The 20,497-nt window shown below is 38.0% G+C and overlaps 1 protein-coding gene across 2 annotated transcripts in view; it reads right to left on the bottom strand.

Moving 5' to 3' along the window:
* The window catches only part of CLCN7 (chloride voltage-gated channel 7), a 60,833-nt gene that overhangs the window by 29,733 nt on the left and 10,603 nt on the right, over positions 1-20,497 (bottom strand). For both annotated transcript variants that reach the window (XM_036739063.1, XM_036739064.1), the window contains exons 2-3: positions 14,493-14,564; positions 466-537 (exon numbers count right to left, since the gene is read on the bottom strand). In XM_036739063.1, the coding sequence (XP_036594958.1) occupies positions 466-537; positions 14,493-14,564 (144 nt within the window). The remainder of the gene's footprint in view (positions 1-465; positions 538-14,492; positions 14,565-20,497) is intronic.

The raw sequence follows: 20,497 nt of genomic DNA on the forward strand, positions 1-20,497 counted from the left end.
AGAGACCAATGGAGACCCAATGTGACCTTTCTGAAGTTGGCACCTTTCCAAATGACCCAGGAAAATAAAGTTGTTTTTTTAAAAAACAGATAGAGAGATAACAGATGGTTTAACTTTGTGAGAATGTCAGAACCAGCTTTGTTAGCATCAAACGTAAGTATACATGGCGCAATGTTCCACCAGTCCCCAGTGATCCTGGAAACATCTTTTCAGGGTTGTTCCCATGCCTGCACCCATATACCCAGATAGACTGAGTTGGAGTTAGTCCATTACAAGGTTTTACTTCCTCATAAGGCTACACACATTATTTTCTTCAGGTGTACAAAGTCTGTTCCAGATTGGTAGCTATTCTGAGCAGGAATACGTTAAAGAAGGCAGAGACTCTTAGACATGGTGTGCCATTATGGAATGGGAATAAAGGGAGGCTTTGTAGTGAAATCTGAAATTCCCAAAGGGAATGCTTACCTCATACTTCAGGGAGAGGAGTTTCTCATTATGTGGAATCTCCCGGGGGAAATGATGAGGCGCATCCATCTCCTGGGGAAGAAACATGAGATCATGCATGTGCATGAGGATAAAAACACTTTTGGTAACATACAAAACTCCTAGTCTTTCAAGCAATCCCTATCACTGCTTTACCTATCTCTGTCCCATCATCTAAGCTCTCTTAAATGTCCAGTGCCTACCACAGAAGGTTCAATATTTCCTTGAGTGAGCCTGCAAACCAAGGACCACCTCACCCCTCTGTAAAGGTGGACTATACTTTGTACACTAAGAAAAAAGCAGACCATTTTTAATTGAAAAAAAATTGAATTTAAAAAACAGCAACTTATACCACTGAACAAAACTGAGCTAACTGGTTTGTGAACAGAATGTACCTGGACACACTCTGGTCAACCCTGTGGCACAACAAATTAGGCTAATGTAATAGTATTATCTGCAAATCTCTAAATGACATTACTAACCTATCAACTATAGGACATTTGCTTTGGGTTATTTTTCCCAATAGCGAGGATAGATATAAGCTAACCCATTCACTCTCTTATTTGTCTGTGACATATTTAAGAATGAATGAAGTGGGGGCAGAGCCAAGATGGCAGAGTACAGGCAGCAACCCAACTGAACTCTCCCAACATTCCCCTCCAAACAACTTTGAAATAACTCTTCAAATCAAATTTTGGAGCAGCAGGCCAACCAAAGTCAAAGTGAGACATTTTTTCAGCCTAAGACAACTTAGGAGGTTAGCAGGACAAGTCTGTGACATTGGGGTGGGAGCCAATCCAGAGTATGAAACAGCAGTGCCAGTGGTGGGCCAAGGAGGCAGCTGCAACAGTGGCAGCAGCAGCAGCTTCAGGAGTTCTCAGCTCTGAGCTGATAAGGGTGTTGGACAACTGGTCAAAAAGAGATTACAGGGGACCTTTTGCTGGTACTGGATGCAGCTGGCCCATAAGCCATTCTTGTGGTCAGTCACAAGTAAGCACGGGCCCTGGTGGCAATTACACAGCAGTGGAGCACTAGCGTTTGGGGCCACAGGACAGCAGGCAACCTGGTCACAGTTCCAGAGACAAGAACAGTGCCCTTCCTGGGTAAAGACCACCAGAAGAGCGGTGACCACACCTCTACCCAAATCATACCACTTTGGATACACTGAAAACTTGCAGTCCCCCAGAACTAGCTCTGAAAATAGCAGCATGAAAAAGCCTGAAGCTCAAGACAGTGTCTCCCCACCCCCAGGCGGAAATATGTTTTGCATGATTTCACATGTATAATTGATATCATTCTGCTTGCCTGCTCAGTAGATGGGAGACATTTGGGAGGGAGAGAGAGAATTTGGAACTCAAAACTTAGAAAAGAAATATTAAATATATATATATATATAATTTAAAAAAAAAGAATGAATCTAAGTCTATTGTAAAGAACAGAAGCATGCTAAGTGGCCTACACGGAGATCCTCAGTGACAAGTGGTTCAGGGAGCTCTAACTCATTCAGTTCTCTTGGCTGTCCTACCTCTCCTCCCCGCAAATTGTATATAAGGGTTACTTTCTTTAAATGTGGAGGGTTAAATTTTTAAAAATAGGTTCAATGAGAGAACAGGTATTGCATCCCGGATCCATCACTTGGATTCAAGAATTCTCAGGAGTAAAAAACACTTCCTCTCTATGCCTTTTTCTCAGTCTATAAAAAGGGAGTAGAGGGTGAGTTCGATCCCTCAAGTCTGTCACCAAAATAATTTTAATTAACCAGTATTTATTTAGTGTATACTATGTGCAAGGAATGATTGGAAAAATCTACCTTATTTCCTTGCACGGTAGTAGAAAGGACTAGCAGGGAACATGAGGGGCATTCTATTTGAGGTACCCTAAGTGGTTTCAAAGCAAAAAGCAACAAAGATTTAGACTGGAATTCAGATTAACAGGAAGAATTTTAAATATATATAATATATATTGTATATTCTGCTAAAATCATTAATATCAATTCATATTTAACCAAGGAAAGTTTACTGATCAAAAACACACAATTCTAGAAAAATTTCCTCATGATGGGGGAATAGAGGACTTGAGTTTTTAAATTATAGTTTAATTCAACCCAAAGAATTTGTGGTAAGATTAAATTTGAAGTTGACCCTAAGGAGTCAGTACTCTCCAATCCCAGTGAGTTTGTAAGTACAGGGTAGGTAAGCAAGCAAGAAACCAAAGATAAAGCAAAAAGGTCTTTACTTGGCTAGCCCAGTAGATATTTATGTGGAAAAATCTACCCTGACCCTCTGGGGAAAGGGTTTTTTAAACACAGCTTTTAGACAGTCTCTTTATAAGATACCATGCAATCCTAGTTGGGTTAAGTCTTGAAGTGGAGAGGTTTCCAGGGAAGGTGAGAAGTGGTACATTTTGGAGAAATTAGATAGTAATAACATGAGGTTTTTGTAACAAGATAATAAGGCTCAGGGAGTTGAGTAAGGAGACTGAGGGAGACTCAGTGCCTGAAGGTGAGCAAGGAAACAGAGGGGAAGGGGTGGGGGAGATCCTTGACTCAGTTCTTGGAGACAATCAGCCTTGGGATATAGCAACAGGGAGCTATCAGGGTCGCATTCTCTAAGCTCAATGCAGCCTTCCTGGCTTTCTTCCACAGATTCCTTGTCCTTAAGATGCAAAGCCAAGCCAAGCCAAACTCAATCAGGCAGGAAGAAAAGATGTCTATGCAGGTGATTCTCAGATCTATTTATCCAACTAAAGTCTCACATCACCAACTGCCTACTGGATATCTTGAACTGGATGTCCCAAAGACATCTCCCTGGATGGACTCCAGTCCATCCCCCACTAAACAGCTAGTGATCTTCCTTAACTGCTATTCTTACTACATCCCTGCTCTAACTAATAAACTCCAGTGGCACCCATTTACTACATAGGGATCAAACTCTCTGATTTTTAAAGCTGTTCAGAACCTGGGCCCTTCTTTGCTTTCCAGTCTTCTTATACTTACCCCTTTCCCCTGTATTCTACAATCCAGTGACATTGGACTTCTTGCTGTCCCTCACTCCATCTCCCAACTCTGCACCTAGTCACTGACTATCCTTCATGCCTGGAGTGCCCTCCCTCTTGGCCTCTGCCTCCTCCTAGCTTCCTTCAAGACACAGCTCAAATCCCATTCGTTTAAGAGGCCTTTCCCATTCTCCCTCTTCCCCATCCCTCTCCAATCAGGGCCTTCCTTCTGAGACTGACTCTCATTTACTCTGTCTATATCTTATTTGTACATAATTGTTTCCTTATCAGAATATGAGCTCCTTGAGGGCAAGGGCCCATGTTTTTGTCTTTCTTTGTATCCCCAGTGATTAGTGCCTTCCACACAAAAAACATTAAGGCTAGCTGACTTATCCAGCCAAAGTCAAGTTTAAGAAGCAAACTACTGATAGGAACAAACAGACCTCAAAAGAAGAATTGCAGACATTGACAATCATATAAAAGAATTCTCCAAATCACTAATAAGAGAAATGCAAATAAAAACATCTGAGTTTTATTTCACATCCAAATTGGCAAAGATAACAAAATATAAGAACAGTCAATATTGAAGGGGTTTTGTGAAGCTAATGCATTGTTGGTGGAGCTGTGAATTAGAACAACCATTCTGGAAAGCCATCTGGATTTATAAATAAAATGGCTAAACTGTCCATATGATTTGACCCAGAGATTCCACTGCTAAACACAAACCCCAAGAAGGTCATTAACAAAAATAAAGGTTCCATATACACTAAAATATTTATAGCAGTACCTTTTGGAGTAGCAAAGAAATGGAAACAAAGTAGATGCCCATCGACTGGGGAATGGTTAAACAAATTGTGGTATACGAATGTAATGGTGTCTTACCACGCTATAGGAAACAATGAATATGATGAATATGGAGAAATTTGGAAAGATATGAATTGATGCAGAGTCAAGAAAACAATATACACAATGACTAAAGTAATGTAAACGGAAAGAACTACAGAACAACTGAAAATGCTGCAAATTACAAAGAACACGTGCGGCCTCAAATTAAAGATAAGAAAGTATCCCCCCCAACACCAAACTTTACAAAAATGAGGTCAAGAGATGTGAAGTATAGCACACAGTGTTGAATTTTTTTCAATGTATTGATTGATCATGCTGATTCACCCCCTGCCCCCCACTTTATTCCTCTTTTTCTTTAAAAACAACCAAAAAAAAACCCTTTGTTATATGTTATGGTTCTCTAGGAGGGGGAAGAAAGATGTTTACAGATAGACACTTAGGCTATGTAAAAATTTTTAAAAAGAAAGCAATTATCATTTTTTTAAAAAATGAATGTTGCAGAATTACAAAGAATTACAAATTACTTGACCCCAAAGAAGGAGTTTAAGTATATACTTCCCTCAACTCTTTTGCAGAGGTAGAGGTGGTTCACAGGTTTGGAACAATGCGTATACTATCAGATTTTTTTTCAACATATTATTGGGTTTTGCAGATTTTCTTTCTTCCTCTTTTTAAAAATTTTGTTATAAGGGACGGCTCTCTCTAGGAGTGGAATGGGGAAGAATGAGAGGAAATTCAGATGATGTAAAATTAAAAAGAAAGCAATAAAAATGGGGGGGGGGTTGGTAGGGCTTTTTAAACGTAATCTTTTTGGGTTACATTTTAAGTTCCAAACTGTCTCTCTCCCTCCCCACACCACACTAGAGAAGGCCATCATTTCACACACACATGCAAAACCACACTATGCATACTTCTGTTTACCAGTTATTTCTCTCAGAGTGGATAGCATCTTCTTTCAAAGATCCTTTGTAGTTGATTTGAGTATTTACAATACTCAGAATAACTCAGTCATTCAATTATTCTTCAAATAATATTGCTATTACTATACACAATGTTCCCTTGGTTCTGCTTATTTCACTGTTCCTCATTTCATGCAAATCTTTCCATGTTTTTCTATAACCATCCTGCTCATCATTTCTTATAGTATGGTAGGATTCCATCACAATCATATCCCAGAACTGGTTCAGCCATTCCCTAAGTGATGGGCTTCCCCTCAACTTCCAGTTCTTTGTCACCACAAAGAGAGCTGCTGTAAATATTTTAGAACATGTAAGTTCTTTTCCTTTTTCCTTGATCACCTTGGGAAACAAACCGAATAGTAGTATTGCTGGGTCAAACGGTATATACAATTTTATAACTCTTTGGGCATAATCCAGATTGCTCTCCAAAATGGTTGAATCAGTTCACTATTCCACCAACAGTGCATTAGTATCCCGATTTTTCCGCATCCCCTCCAATGTCATTTTCCCTTTCTTTCATTTTAGCCAATATGATAGGTGTGAGATGGTATTTCGAAGTTGTTTTAATCTGCATTTCCATAACGATTTAGAACATGTTTTCATATGACTATATATAGCTTTGATTTCTTCATCCAAAAACTGCCTGTTTATATTCTTTGGCCATTTATCAATTGGAGAATGACTCATATTCTTACATATGTGACAAAGTTTTCTATATATTTGTGATGAGTCCTTTGTCTGAGAAACTATCTATAAAAAAATTTTCCCCCAATTTTCTGCTTTCCTTCTAATCTTGGCTACGTTGGTTTTAATTGTACAAAACCCTTTTTAATTTAATGTAATCAAAATTATGCATTTTACAACTCACAATGCACTCATAAATTCTTCTACTATCCATAAATCTGATAGGTAATATGTTTTATGTTCTTCTAATTTACTTATGATAGCTCCCTTTATATCTAGGTCAAGTATTCATTTTGACCTTATCTTGGTAAAGTGTGTAATATAGTGGTCTAAACCCAATTTCTGCCAGACTGCTCTCCAGTTTTCCCAACAATTTTTACCAAATAGTGAATGCTTATCCAAAAAGCTTATATCTTTACATTTGTAAACACAAGATTCCTACAGTCATTTACTCCTGTGTATTGTATGTCTACTTTGTTCCGGTGATCCACCTTTCTATTTCTTAGCCACTACCAGATAGTTTTGATAATTACTGCTTTATAGTTTAAGATCTAGCACTGCTAAGCCTCTTTCCTTTACATTTTTTTTCATTAATTCCTTTGATATTCCTAACCTTTTGTTCTTCCAAATGAATTTCATTATTTTTTCTAGCTCAACAAAATAATTTTTTTGGTAATTTAATTGGGATGGCATTGAATAAATAGATTAGTTTAGGTGGAACAGTCATTTTTATTATATTGACTTTACCTACTCATGAATAATTAATATTATTCCAATTATTTAAATCTGGCTATATTTGTAATTATGTTTGTGTAGTTCCTGCATTTGTCTTGGCAGAAATACTTCTACATATTTTATGCTGTCTATGGTTACTTTAAATTGGGGTATCTCTTACTATCTCTTCTAGCAGAGTTTTGTTGGTGATATATTTAGAAACAGTGATGATTGATGTGGGTTTATTTTATATGCTGCTGTTTCGCTAAAATTATTGTTTCAACTAGCTTTGTTTTAGTTGAATGTCTAGAATTTTCCAAAAATGTCATTATATTGTCCGTAAAAAGAGATCATTTTATTACCTCAATGCCCATTCTGATTCCTTCAATTTCTTTTTCTTATTGCTATTGCTAGCATTTCTAATACAATATTGAATAATACTAGTGATAGTGGGTATCTTTGTTTCATCCCTGGTTTCTCATTTCTCCGCATTAAAAATAATGCTTGTTGATGGTTTTAGGTGGGTAATGTTTCTTATAATTTTAAGGAAAAATCTATTTGTAACTATGCTATGTATTTTAAATAGGAATGAGGTGTTGTATTTTGTCAAAAGTTTTTTCTGTATCTAATGATATAATATGATTTGTTACTGTTGTTATTAGTATAATCAATTATGTTAATAATTTTCCTTATGTTAAGCTACTTCTGCATTCCTGGTATAAATCTCACTTGGTCACAACATGAACTTTATAATATATTGCTGTAGTCTCCTAGTAGTCAGTATTTTATTTAGGATTTTTGCATCCATATCCATTAGTGAATTTGGTCTATAATTTTCTTTTTCTGTTTTTACTCTTCCTGGTTTAGGTTATTGGCATCATATTTGTTTCATGAAAGGAGTTTGGTAGGACTCTTTCTTTGCCTATTCCAAATAATTTATTTAATATTGGAATTAGTTGATTTTTAAATGTTTGATAGAACTCATTTGTAAATCCATATGGTCCTGATGCTTTTTTCTTAGAAAGCTCATTTATGGAATATTCAATTTCTTTTTCTAGACTAGATTTAAATATTCTATTTTCTCTTCTGTTAGTCTAGGCTGTTTATATTTTTATAACTATTCCTCCACCTCATTAAATTGTTAAATTTGTTCACATATAATTGACCAAAATAACTCCTAATAATTGCTTTGATTTCATCTTTGCTAGTTTTTTTTCTGTTTTTAAAAATCAAATTAAGCAAATACTTGCCTACTTTACTGATTTTTTTTCATAAAACTAACTCCTAGTTTTGTTTATTAATTCAATGTTTTCTTACATTCAATTTTATTAATCTCACCTTTAATTTTTAGAATTTCCAATTTGGTGTTTATTAGAGATTTTTAATTTGTTCTTTTTCTAGTTTTTTTTATTACATACCCAATTCACTGGCCTGTTCTTTTTCTATTTTATTGATGTAAGCATTTAGAGATGTGAATTTTCCTCTAATTACCCCTTCTGCTGCATGCCATTGGTTTTGATATGTTGTCTCATTATTATCATTCTCTTTAATAAAATTATTTATTGTTTCTATAACTTGTTCTTTAACCTACTCACTCTTTAAGATTAAGTTAGTCTCCAATTAATTTTTAATCTGTGTTAACAATAAAAATTGTTTTTAAAAAACCCCACATGCAAGAAATCTATTTTAATTACAGCATAGCTCAGTATGGTATTTCCAGGACATAAAAAAAAAGATTCTCAAGGGATTATACAGTTGCTTGTTTTTATGCTGGTTTGTTGTTGTTGTTTTTGAAGGAAGAAATGTAGGAAAGAGAAAGTATTTTAAAAACTTCCCTACTCTAAAAGGAAATATACCTTCGGACAACTATAAGCAAATAGCCTTATGAACTTTGAATCATTTAGACAAGACAAGCAGATATTTTTTTCTGGTCACAAGTGTTGGAAACTCAACTTGACTTCTGGCTTCTATCACCCACTATTTTCTACATGCACATTAACTATGCCAAGATATACTCCCATAAAGTTGTTACAAGTAGTCTTTTCTTTGAGAAAATGTAAAATATTTGGGTACTAAAACATAGAAGTCTGGGGAAGAAAATTGTAGCAAAAAATAAGTTATAAATACATTGATATAATACAGCAGAAACAGGTCACTATTGATTAGAAATGCAAATTAAAACAACTCTGAAATACCACCACACATTTATCAGATTGACTGACATGACAGAAAAGGAAAATGACAACTGCTGAAGGGGATGTGGAAAAACTGGGACACTGATGCACTGCTGGTAGAGTTGTGAACTGGTTCAACTATTCTAGAGAACAATCTGGAACTATGCCCAAAGGGCTTCAAAATTGTGCATAGCCTTTGATCCAGTAGTACCATTACGAGGTCTGTATCCCAAAGAGATCAAAGTAAAGAGAAAGGACCTATTTGTACGAAAAATATTTACAGCAGCTCTTTTTGTGAGGGCAAAGAACTGGAAATGGATTGGAAAACTGAAGAAGAATTGGAAATTGTAAGGGATTCTATTGGGGATCCTTGAAGAGTTTGGCCTTTGTTTCCTTTGATTAATTCAGTGTCTTTGATTGAGTCTTACTAGGTGCTTAGCCCTAGGCCCAAACCCCTATCTATTAGGTGCTAAGCCTATGTGGATGTGAATTGGTAACTAAGGTGGGGCTCCAGGTGGGGCCAATGAAGGGAAGTGCCAACACCAGAGCCAATCATAGGAGCCTAAGTTCTGGTCGCTCAGATGATGTTTGATGATGTCTGAAACTGTATAAAAAGGGAGAACAGAGCTATTTGCTCAAGGCTCTCACTCTTGGTGGCATGCTGATGCAGAGACTCCAGGCAGCTGTAGTTAGGAGCACTCCAGCTTGTAAACCCGGATGTTGGGACTTTGTTAAACTCTGGTAACTATGAATTGGGATTTGAATCAGACAAGGTCTATCTGTTGATGTTTGTAATTTGTTTGGATTTGCTCTGAAGTTCAAGGTGCTGGCTTTTTCCCTTGAACTAAGTGAATGATATTTGTATACTGGATTAAAGTAAGATTGTTAACCCCTTAACATTGCTTTCCTTAGTAAAGCAGATCAAAAGAACCTGGGCTTGCATCGTTCTGTGAGCTGGTTGTTGGTTTTACACCCCCATAAAATCTGCTAGCCAGATTGTTGAAACAGGGATGCCCAGTAATTGGAGAATGGCCAAAAAGGTGTGGTATATGATTGTGAAGGGATGCTACTGTGCTATAAGAAATGATGAACAGGATAGTTTCAGAAAAACCTGTGAAGACTTATATGAACTGATGCAAACTGAAGTGAACAGAACCAGGAGAACATGTACACAGTACAATAGCAATATTTTAAGGATGATCACTGTGAAAGACTTAGTGAGTCTGATCAAGACAATTCCAAAGGAACCATGATGAAAAATGCTATGAACTCTGAGTGCACATTGAAGCATACTTATTTTACTTTGTTTTTCTTATTTTGTGTGTGTGTTTTCTTTTGCAAAATGGCTAATATGGAAATTTTTTTGCATGAGTTTACATGTATAATCAATCTATCACTTACCTTCTCAAGGGGTAGGGGAAGGGTGGGAGAGAGGGGGAGAATTTAAAACTGAAAATCTTTAAAAATGAATGTTAAAATTTTTTTACATATAATTGAGAAATATTTAAATTTAAATTTATTTATTTAACATATTTAGTTTTCAGCATTGATTTTCACAACAGTTTAAATTACAAATTTTCTCCCCATTTCTACCCTTCCCCCCACTCCAAGATGGCATATATTCTGGCTGCCCTGTTCCCCAGTCAGCCCTCCCCTCTCTCACCCCCCTCCCCTCTCATCCCCTTTTCCCTTCCTTTCTTGTAGGGCAAGATAAATATTTAATGAAACAAATAAAAATATAGCCTAAAATGTCTGCATTACTCTATTCTCAGACATTTTCATATAGCCCTATCCAAATGCACATGGTTATTTACCATGACAGTTCCTTATCTTTGCAAAATTTCATGTAGCAGGGGAAGGTAGAGGCCAAGATAGCAAAAGACAAGGACTCACCTGAGCTTTCCCCCAAACCCCTCTGAACACCTTTAAATAATACCATAAAGCAATTCCTGGAGCGGCAGAACCCACAAAAGGACAGGGTGAAATAATTTTCTAGCCAAAGACAACTTAGAAGGTCAGCAGGAAAGGTCTTCCCCACTCTTACCAGGGTGAGAGTGAAGCACACTCCAGGTAGGAGTGACTGAATTAGCAGCAGCAGTTGCTTTTGGAGGTTTCAAGGGGTTGAAAAACTAATCAGCAGGAGATTACACAGGTCTCTTTGATGACTGGGGGCAGAACTATGTTACTCTGCATGTACACAGACCTGTGTTGCAGTCTCAGGGCAAGGAAAAGCACTAGCACACCAGAGTTTGTGGGCCACAGTGGAGCAGGGACCCTTGTCACAGTTCCAGGGCAGAAAAGAGCCTTGTGGTACCAGAATATCTAGGGTATTAATGAAAAGAAATGCTAGAGAAGGTGGCCTAGCCATACCAGATATTAAACTGTATCACAGAGCAGCAGTCATCAAAACTGCCTGGTACTGGTTAAGAAACAGGCGTGTGGATCAGTGGAATAGGATAGGTACACAAGTAGGAGAAATCAACAAGTTTAGCAATCTACTCTTTGATAAACCCAAAGAGGCCAGCTTCTGGGCTAATAATTCATTATTTCACAAAAACTGTTGGGAAAATTGGAAAATGGTAGGGCAGAAACTGGGCATAGACCAATATCTTACACCATATACCAAAATAAAGTCAAAATGGGTTCATGATTTAGGAGTAAAGGCTGATACTATAAGTAATTTGGGAGAGCAAGGAATAGTCTACTTATCAGATTTATGGAAAAGAAAAGAATTCATGACCCAACAAGAGATAGAGAGCATTACAAAATGCAAAATGGATAATTTTGATTATGTCAAATTGAAATGTTTTTGTACAAAAAAAGCCAATGCAACAAAAATTAGGAGGGAAGCAGAAAATTGGGAGAAAATCTTTGCAACTAGTATCTCTGATAAAGGCCTCATTTCCAAAATATACAGGGAACTGAGCCAAATATATAGGAACACAAGCCATTCCCCAATTGAGAAATGGTCAAAGGATATGAACAGGCAGTTTTCAGAGGAAGAAATTAAAGCTATCTATAGGCATATGAAAAAATGCTCTGGATCACTACTGATTAGAGAAATGCAAATCAAAACAACTCTTAGATACCACATCTCTTCTGTCAGATTGGCTAAAATAACAAAACAGGAAAATGATAAATGCTGGAAAGGATGTGGGGAAATTGGAACATTGTTACATTGCTGGTGGAGTTGTGAGCTGATCCAGCCATTTTGGAGAGCAATTTGGAACTATGCCCAAAAGGCTATAAAAATGTTCATACCCTTTGACCCAGCATTACCACTTCTAGGGTTGTAGCCCAAAGAAATCACACAAGCGGGAAAAGGACCCATATGTACAAGGATATTTATAGCGGCTCTTTTTGTGGTAGCCAAGAATTGGAAATCAAAGGGATGCCCATCAATTGGGGAATGGCTGAACAAGCTGTGGTATATGAAGGTATATATGTGGTATATGGAATACTTTTGTGCCATAAGAAATGGGGATGATACGGACTTTGTAACAACCTGGAAAAACCTACACGACATAATGCTGAGTGAGTGGAGCAGAACCAGGAGAACATTGTACACAACCACAGATATATGGACTCCATGAGGACCAACCCTGACATACTTCGCTCTTCTCAGCAACGTAAGGTGCAAGGACAACTCCAGGGGACTCACGATGGAGAATGCTATCTTCATCCAGAGAAAGAACTGTGAAGTTTGAATACAGACTGAGGCACACCACATGCTCGCCTTTTTGCTTCTCTTTTGTTTTTGTTTTTGGGTTTGTTTTTTTTTTGGTTCTGTCTCTTCTTTCTCATGATTCATTCCATTGGTCATAATTCTTCTCCACAACTTGACTAGTGTATAAATTAATTCAATGCGAAATTATACATGGTAGTTATATGAGATTCCAGGCCGTCTTGGGGAGAGAGTGGGGAGGGAGGGGAGAAAATCTGGAACTCAAAATTATGTAGAACCATGTGTGGTAAACTAAAAATAAATAAATAAATTTAAAAAAAAAAGAAGGAAGGGCAGATTGGGAGAGGCAGCAATCAGAAGCAAAACACTTTTAAGGAGGGACAGGGTGAAAGTAGAGAGGGAAGAGAATAAACAGGGAGGGAAATAGGATGGAGGGAAATACAGTTAGCAATTGTAACTGTGAAAAAAAATTAGAAGCAAGTTTTTCTGATAAGGCCTCATTTCTCAAACACATAGAGAAGTAAGTCAAATTTATAAAAATAAGAGCCATTCCCCCATTGACAAATGATCAAAAGATATGAACGGTTTTCAGATGAAGTAATCAAAGCTATCTATGGCCAATTGAAAAAATGCTCTAAATCATTACTGACTGGAGAAATGCAAATTAAAACAATCCTGAGGTACCACCTCAAACCTATTAGACTGGCTAATCAGACAGAAAAGGAAAATGACAAATGTTGGAGGGGATGTAGGAAAAATGAGACATGAATGCCTTCCCTGTTGGTGGAGCTGTGACCTGATTCAACTATTCTGTAGAACAATTTGGAACTATGCCCAAAGAGCTATAAAATCATGCATACCCTTTGACCTCGCAATACAGTCTCAAGGTCTCTCTCAAGAACTTTTGAATTGATTGTGTGACATGAGAGACACTAGCACAGGACTGCCCAGCATGGCATGCCTTCATCAGAGAAGGTGCTGTGCTCTATGAACAAAGCAGAATTGAAGCAGCTCAAAAGAAACACGAGATGCGCAAACTTAGAGAGCCCACCCCAAAAGTTCACATGGACTATTTGTGCCCAACCTGTGGCAGAGTATTCCAAGCTCATATTGGTCTAATCAGCCATAGTCAGACACATTGTAACTTCATTCTAACTTAGTGATGTCATTTTGGTCCTCTTCTAGGAACAAAGGACCACAACCAACCAACTGACTACTACTAGGTCTGTATCCAAAAAGAGATAAAAAACAAAAAGGAAAAGGACCCATGTGCACAAAAATATTTATAGCAGCTCTTTTCTGGTGGCAAAGAATTTGAAATTAAGGAGATGCCCATCAATGGGAATGGCAGAACAAGTTGTGGCATATGATCGTGATAGAACACTATTGGGCTCTAAGAAATGATGAGCAGGATGCTCTCAGAAAAACCTGGAAAGACTTACAGAGGCTGATGCAAAGTGACATGTGCTGTGTACTATACAATGATCAGCTGTGATTGACTTAGCTCTTTTCATCAATACACTGATCCAAGACAATGCTGAAGGACTTATGATGAAAAATATAATTCACCCCTAGAGAAAGAACTGATGGTCTCTGAATATACATAGAAGCATACTTTTTTTTACTTTATTTTTCTTTAGTTTTTTTGTGTTTTCTTGCACAACATGACTAATGGAAACATTCTGCATGACTACACATGTATAACCTATATCAAATTGCTTGCTTTCCCAATGAGGGGGTAGTGGGTGGAGAGGGGGGAAGGGAGAGAATTTGGAATTCAAAGTTTTAAAAATCAATGTTGAAAATTGTTTTTGCATGTAATTAACGAAAAAAAATACTACAAAAGAAAAAAAAAGCTGCACATAGCAAAATTCTCTCCCCCACTTCAACCAATAGTCCTTTCACTGCTCATTTCAGACCACAATGCCCAACTCAACGTCCTCATCAACTCACCGAATCAAGTAGTTCGTCGTCCAGCTCTACATTGCTCAGGTGCCCGATTCGGAAAAATGATGAATGGGAGGGCTAAAAAGGGAAGAAACTGCAATTTAGAGAACATGCAAACACAAAGAAGGAAACAAAAATCATCATTACTTGGAGCCCTTTCACATTTATTCTCAATCTAATTCTCAAGGTGACATCACATTCACTCACATGGTCACATACTTTTTTATTACTGATAATAACAGATTTATATACTGCCTTGAGCTTTCCGAAGCACTTTTCTCACATCAGACCCATGAGGCAGGATAACTGAGGCTCAGAGGTTAAGTGATATCAAGGGCTCCTGACCCCTCAAGGCCCACACTCTTCCCTCTAGTTCATTCTGCAAGTACTAACAGAGTTGAGGTTCCCCAAGGCTGGAAACCAGGGGTGCCACACGTCTACCTTACAATCTGCCACTAACTGGTGCCCTGAGACAGTAGACACAAGATTCTAATACACCTAAAGAACTATGCTACTTTTTCCTTCAGCAACGTGGCTCCACCAAACCTTTTCTTCCCCAACATAACCTTTCTGCTCTAACCAAGCCGGTCACTTTTCTTTGTTGTTCATCTGAACCACAGTAACTTTGTTTCACTCGCCACTGCCTGTAGGGCTCTCCCTACCCCTAAAACCTTTAGGGTCTCACTGAAATCCTACCTCTTCCACACAGGCTTCTTTGATGGGCTCAGTTCAATGACTTCCCTCCTCTGAACTCCCTTTATACTTAGTACCACAGCTGAGCACCTAATTTAATTTTTCCACGTGTCACTTTTGTCTCCCCGGCCACTGAACAAAATCTTTACAAAAGCTTGGGGGGAGGGGATGAGGAAGTGGATTTCTCTGCACAAGCAGAATTCTCTTCCTATGGTTTGCTGTCATTAAAACTACACACAAATGACTACCATAAAAAAACATTAAGAAATAATTATGGAGACCTAGAGATTTAACAGGGTCGATAATACAAAATAATAGAAGTCTGAGTTTAAAAGGTATTTAAAATTCACCTAGTTTAGCCTCCTTGCCAGTGCAGGAATCACCTTTATGGCAGCCCTGATAGGTACTTATGCTTCTTTCTGGAACATTTTCAATACCAAGGCATTCGCTACCTTGTAAGAAATGCCATTACAGTCTTAGACTCCTCTAATGGTTGGGTAATTCTTCCTTACAATGAGTCCCAATCTACCAATCTATAATTTCTATCTCGATGCTCCTGGTTTGGGCCTCAAAAGTCAGAAATATATGACATCCCTGGAAAATACTTAAGGTCAGCTGTCATTGTTAGACTCACTCTCCAAATTAAAAAAAAAAAACTCTTCTAAAAATATTTGAGTATTTGCTCAAAGTGCCTTAAAATATTCTCCAGAAGATAGGATTTTAAATCCCCTCACCACCTTGGTTACTTACTCTCTTCTGGAAGCACTCCTTTTAACAGTAATTCTCTTACAATATGTGGCAGAAAACTCCAAATGTGATCAGACAAGGACAGAAGGTAACAAGACCACCATCTCCATTCTGGGCACCATACTTTTTTTATCAATAATGCCTCAAATTGTGTTCAAGTTTTTAAGTTGCCACATGACTTCCATCTCAGGTTCCAGCGCTATCTGGCTTTCTTGACTTCCTTACATTAAAACATCAAGTTTATCTTATTCTACATATTTGGTACATTGGTACATAGACATCTGAGGCCACGGATATTGCTCTAAATTTTCTTTAGTTATTGTTTCAAAGAATGACGGGGCATCTCTTTTACTGTTTTTTTTTTTTTAATGTAGTCTCTGTTTAAGAGGCAGATAGTAATGCAGTGGATAGAGTGCTGGGACCGGAGTGAGGAAGACTTGAGTTCAAATCTAGCTTCAGACTGGGAAAGTCAGTTAATCGTTGTTTGCCTCAGTTTCCTCAACTGTAATGTGGGGATAATAACAGTACCTACCTCTCGGGGTATCTCATCAAATGAGATAATATGTGTAAAAAGCACTTCGCACAATGTCTGGCACATTGTGCTAAATAAATGCTTACTCCCTTCCTCCCCCAACTTCCTTTAAGACTTTTTTAGGGCCCTCACTTGTGATTCATCAGAGTAGGGAATACTCAGTAAAGAAATACCTACTACCAAAGTATATTTTGGAGTCTTCAAAACTAAGGAATTTACTCGGAGTCACAAAGCTAGAATATGACTCAAAGATAGGACTTGAAGCTAGGTAGTTATCTCAATTCTGAGGTGGGCCTTCTACCCACTCTGTCTTCCCATCCATGCCTGCCTATCCTGTGCAACTCTCTTCCTTGTCCCTCTAGCCACAGAGAAGATATTCGGAGTAAGAGTACTGAGGGCAAGGACTGGGTCCTGTCTAAACTTTGCATTCTGCCAATGCCTACCACAGGTACTCAGCCCCATAGTAGGGTTTTAATAAATGTCTACTGAATTACTGACACCCATTTCAAACCTGAGTTTCTTCGTTGCTATGGAAATGAGACCCCAAACAAGCTACAGACCTATGTGACAGAACGGATTGATTACATGGGCTCCTGGGATTTTGTTAACAAGTCTAATCCAATGATCTAATCCAAATGAGATTCCTGGGACATTCTAGAACTCAACAGACGATCAGATCTTACAGTTCTAAAATGCTATGATTCTGTGATTTATAGGAGTGGTTTGGTGTCCCTGCTAAGCACAAAACAATAGGTATAAGAGAATATGAAGAGGGAAAATGTGTGTGTGTGTGTGTGTGCGTGTGTGACCAGACGAAACCTTACTAGTCAGACAAGTTTATAAAATCTCACATCACCTCCTAAGGTTAGTCCCTTGTGGAGAGGCTGCTTTAAGAGGATCTTCGTATTTGCCAAGACCACTAAACAAGTGATTCTCTCCAACTGGCATGGCTGCCAGTTGTGAAATCTACCTCTGCTGAACATTCAACATTAATTAAACAAAGTCGCTTTTCTTAAATATCTGGGAATATTTCTGTTCTGAGTTCCCTTTAGTTCATGAAAGGTTAAATTATTTCTCAATTTCCCCCCAGGATGTTTAAAATATGGTGTCTGTGCCATTTGTACAGTTCTTAGCAATCAATCAACAAGTGTTAATTATGTGCCTGGCACAGGGGATACAAAGAAAAAAACAATTCCTAACCTCAAGGGGAAACAATATATACACAGAAAGTAATTTACAGTTGGGAGAGGGTATCACTAAAACCCTCGAGAACTTTAAAGGAAGATAGGTATTATAAGAGGTAGAGGGGAGAAAGGGGCGCATTCCTTCCTGGGCAGAGGCATGGATTTGGGAGAAGGCATGCTATATACGAGGAACAGTAAGCTGGCTGGTTTGCCTGGAAAGTAGACACCATAAATGGTACTCGCATGGTAAGAAGCTTGGAAAGGTATGGTTGGAAGCCTGAGTGTGAAAAGCTTTGAATGCAAAACTGATGAGTTCGTTTTTTTTTTTTCTTAAAGGCCATAGGAAGCACTGAAACTTTGTGAGGAAGGGAATGACATGGTCATACCCGCACTTTAGGAATGTATGCAGCTGTATGCAAGACAAACTAGGTAAGTAGGAGATCTGAAGCAGGAAGAACAATTAGAAGGCTATTGAGCAGTCCATGTAAGATGTAAAAGGGCCCTGAGCTAGAAAGTGGCTGAGTTTCCTTAAGTGAATGGCATATTCTCTCCAAAGTAACCATGTTTACTGTGAACATCACGAACAACAAATGAGCACAAGAAAAATAAGTTCTTTCTAGCTTTATCTGGCAGGATATTAAACAGCAAAAGCTGAATCTTCAATATACAACAGGCTCTCAGCTTCTTTGAAAAATAGCATTAATGTCCATATTCCCTCCCAACAAGGAACTCCAATAGGTTGCATTAGTCCTCAGATCCTGTTACTGCCCAAATTTCATTTGTACCTACAGCTACATTACCTAGATATTCCATAGATGCAGCCACCTAGAAGGTTTAAGAAATGTTTAGTATAGAATCAGGCAGGTAATCATCCCTTTGTCCCAGAAAGTACAGCCCTGGCTTAAGTCACATTGATGAGGTGCCCATTTTTACAACCCAAGACTCATTTAACAAGGCATAAGAAGAGGAGCTAAGGAACAATCTGAGTGTTTTAACTGCAGTTACTTTTATCTTTCAGTGATCAGTTCTTGACAAAAACCATTTGAAAACACACAATGAAGTGAAATGTTACAGGAGCACCCCAGCCCTTTGAGATGCTGGTGGTAGAAGGTCATAAGCCCCCAGACTGTCTGGTAGGCAGGAAAAATAAAACAGGCAGGGTTCGACAGGTAGCACCACAGACGCTTTGAATGAAAGAAAAGCAAAAAGTGAGACTGCGTATGACTCAGAATCTAAATCTGCAATTTGGCCAGGATTCAAGGATTAAACTTACAACAGACTAAGAAAGTGAGGGCAAATAGGTATGTAGGTACCTCCCACTTGCCTTGTTCTTGGCAGTTAGAAAGAACACACAAATTCTAAATTACTAAACTACCTTGCTGCTTGCTATTCATATTCTCAGCAGGTCATACTAGAACATTTTCGTCAGCCAGTTCTTACAAGCAAACGCTACAGACAGACGACAGGAAGTAACTGTACTTTCAAGATTATAGAACCAAGGTTTCTGACCACAACACTGAGGAGTGGAAACCCCTCCAGTGACAGCAAGTCCACGCCAACAGAACAGGCTGTGTGCTTGGTGTGGGACTGCCAAAGCAGGAAGGAAGGCACAGCTCAAACACAAACAGATTCAGCTGAGCCACGTAAAAAAGAATGTGATTGTGTGAAAGGAAGTACGGAGAATCCTACGTTTCCAGACTCTTGGATAAGGGGAGACAGCATGATGAAGTGGTAAGTATGCTCGATTTGGAGTTCAAAGATCCAGGTTCCAGTCCTGACTCTCTGCCATTTATTTCATGTGTGACTTTGGCAAAGTCACTTCACCTCTCTAGGCCTTATTTTCCTCAAATGTAAAATGAAAGCATTGGAATGAATGAATGAAACATTTATTAAGCACATTCTATGCACAAAGCACTGGGGATACAAATTGTAAAGTGAGACAATCCCTGCTCTCAAAGAGCTCACATTCTAGTGGAGGAGATAACACATGTGGACGGTTTCAGCTTCAAGTCAGATAGAAAGATGCTCTGGTTGGAAATCGATAAAAAAAAAAAAAAAGAAGATGGAAGGGGGCCCAGCAGTACTAGATCCCAAACCAGACTATAAAGCTGTAATCATCAAAACAATTTGGTACTAGATAAGAGACAGAGTGGTTGACCAATGGAACAAATGGAAGCATACCACATACAGAAGCAAATGAGCACAGTAATCCAGTATTTGATACACCCAAAGATCAAGTTATGGTATATGAATGTGACAGAATGCTATTATTGTTCTGTAAGAAATGATGAAGGCAATAGTTTCAGAAAAAACCTGGGAAGACCTATATAAAGGAATTCAGCTACTGGGCAAGAACTTAATGACAAAAACGGCAAGGGAAAACTGGAAAATAATCTGGTAAAAACTAGACAGAAATCAACATCTCACACCATAGCCCAAGATAAGCTCAAAATGGGTATACGATTTAGACATAAAAGTGCTATCATAAACAAATAAGCGGAACATGGAAGAAATTACCTGTCAGAACTATGGAGAGGGGAAGAGTTCATGAACAAACATGAGAAAGGTTCAGTGGAGATAAAAATGAGTAGTTCTGATTATGTAATATTAAAATTTTTGCACAAACAAAACCAATGCTGCTAAAATTAGAAGCAGATAATTGAAGGAAAAAAAATCTTTGTAGCAAGTTTCTCTAATAAAGTTCTCATTTCTCAAATATATAAGGAATTGATCTAATTTATAACAATGACAGCCATTCTCCAACTGATAAATGGTCAAGGGATGTAGACAGTTTTCAAAAGAAAAAAATAAAACTATCAATAGGCACATAAAAATGCTCTAAATCACAATAATTA

The sequence above is a fragment of the Trichosurus vulpecula genome, chromosome 9 (genome assembly GCF_011100635.1).
Source record: "Trichosurus vulpecula isolate mTriVul1 chromosome 9, mTriVul1.pri, whole genome shotgun sequence".
Classification (NCBI taxonomy): domain Eukaryota; kingdom Metazoa; phylum Chordata; class Mammalia; order Diprotodontia; family Phalangeridae; genus Trichosurus; species Trichosurus vulpecula.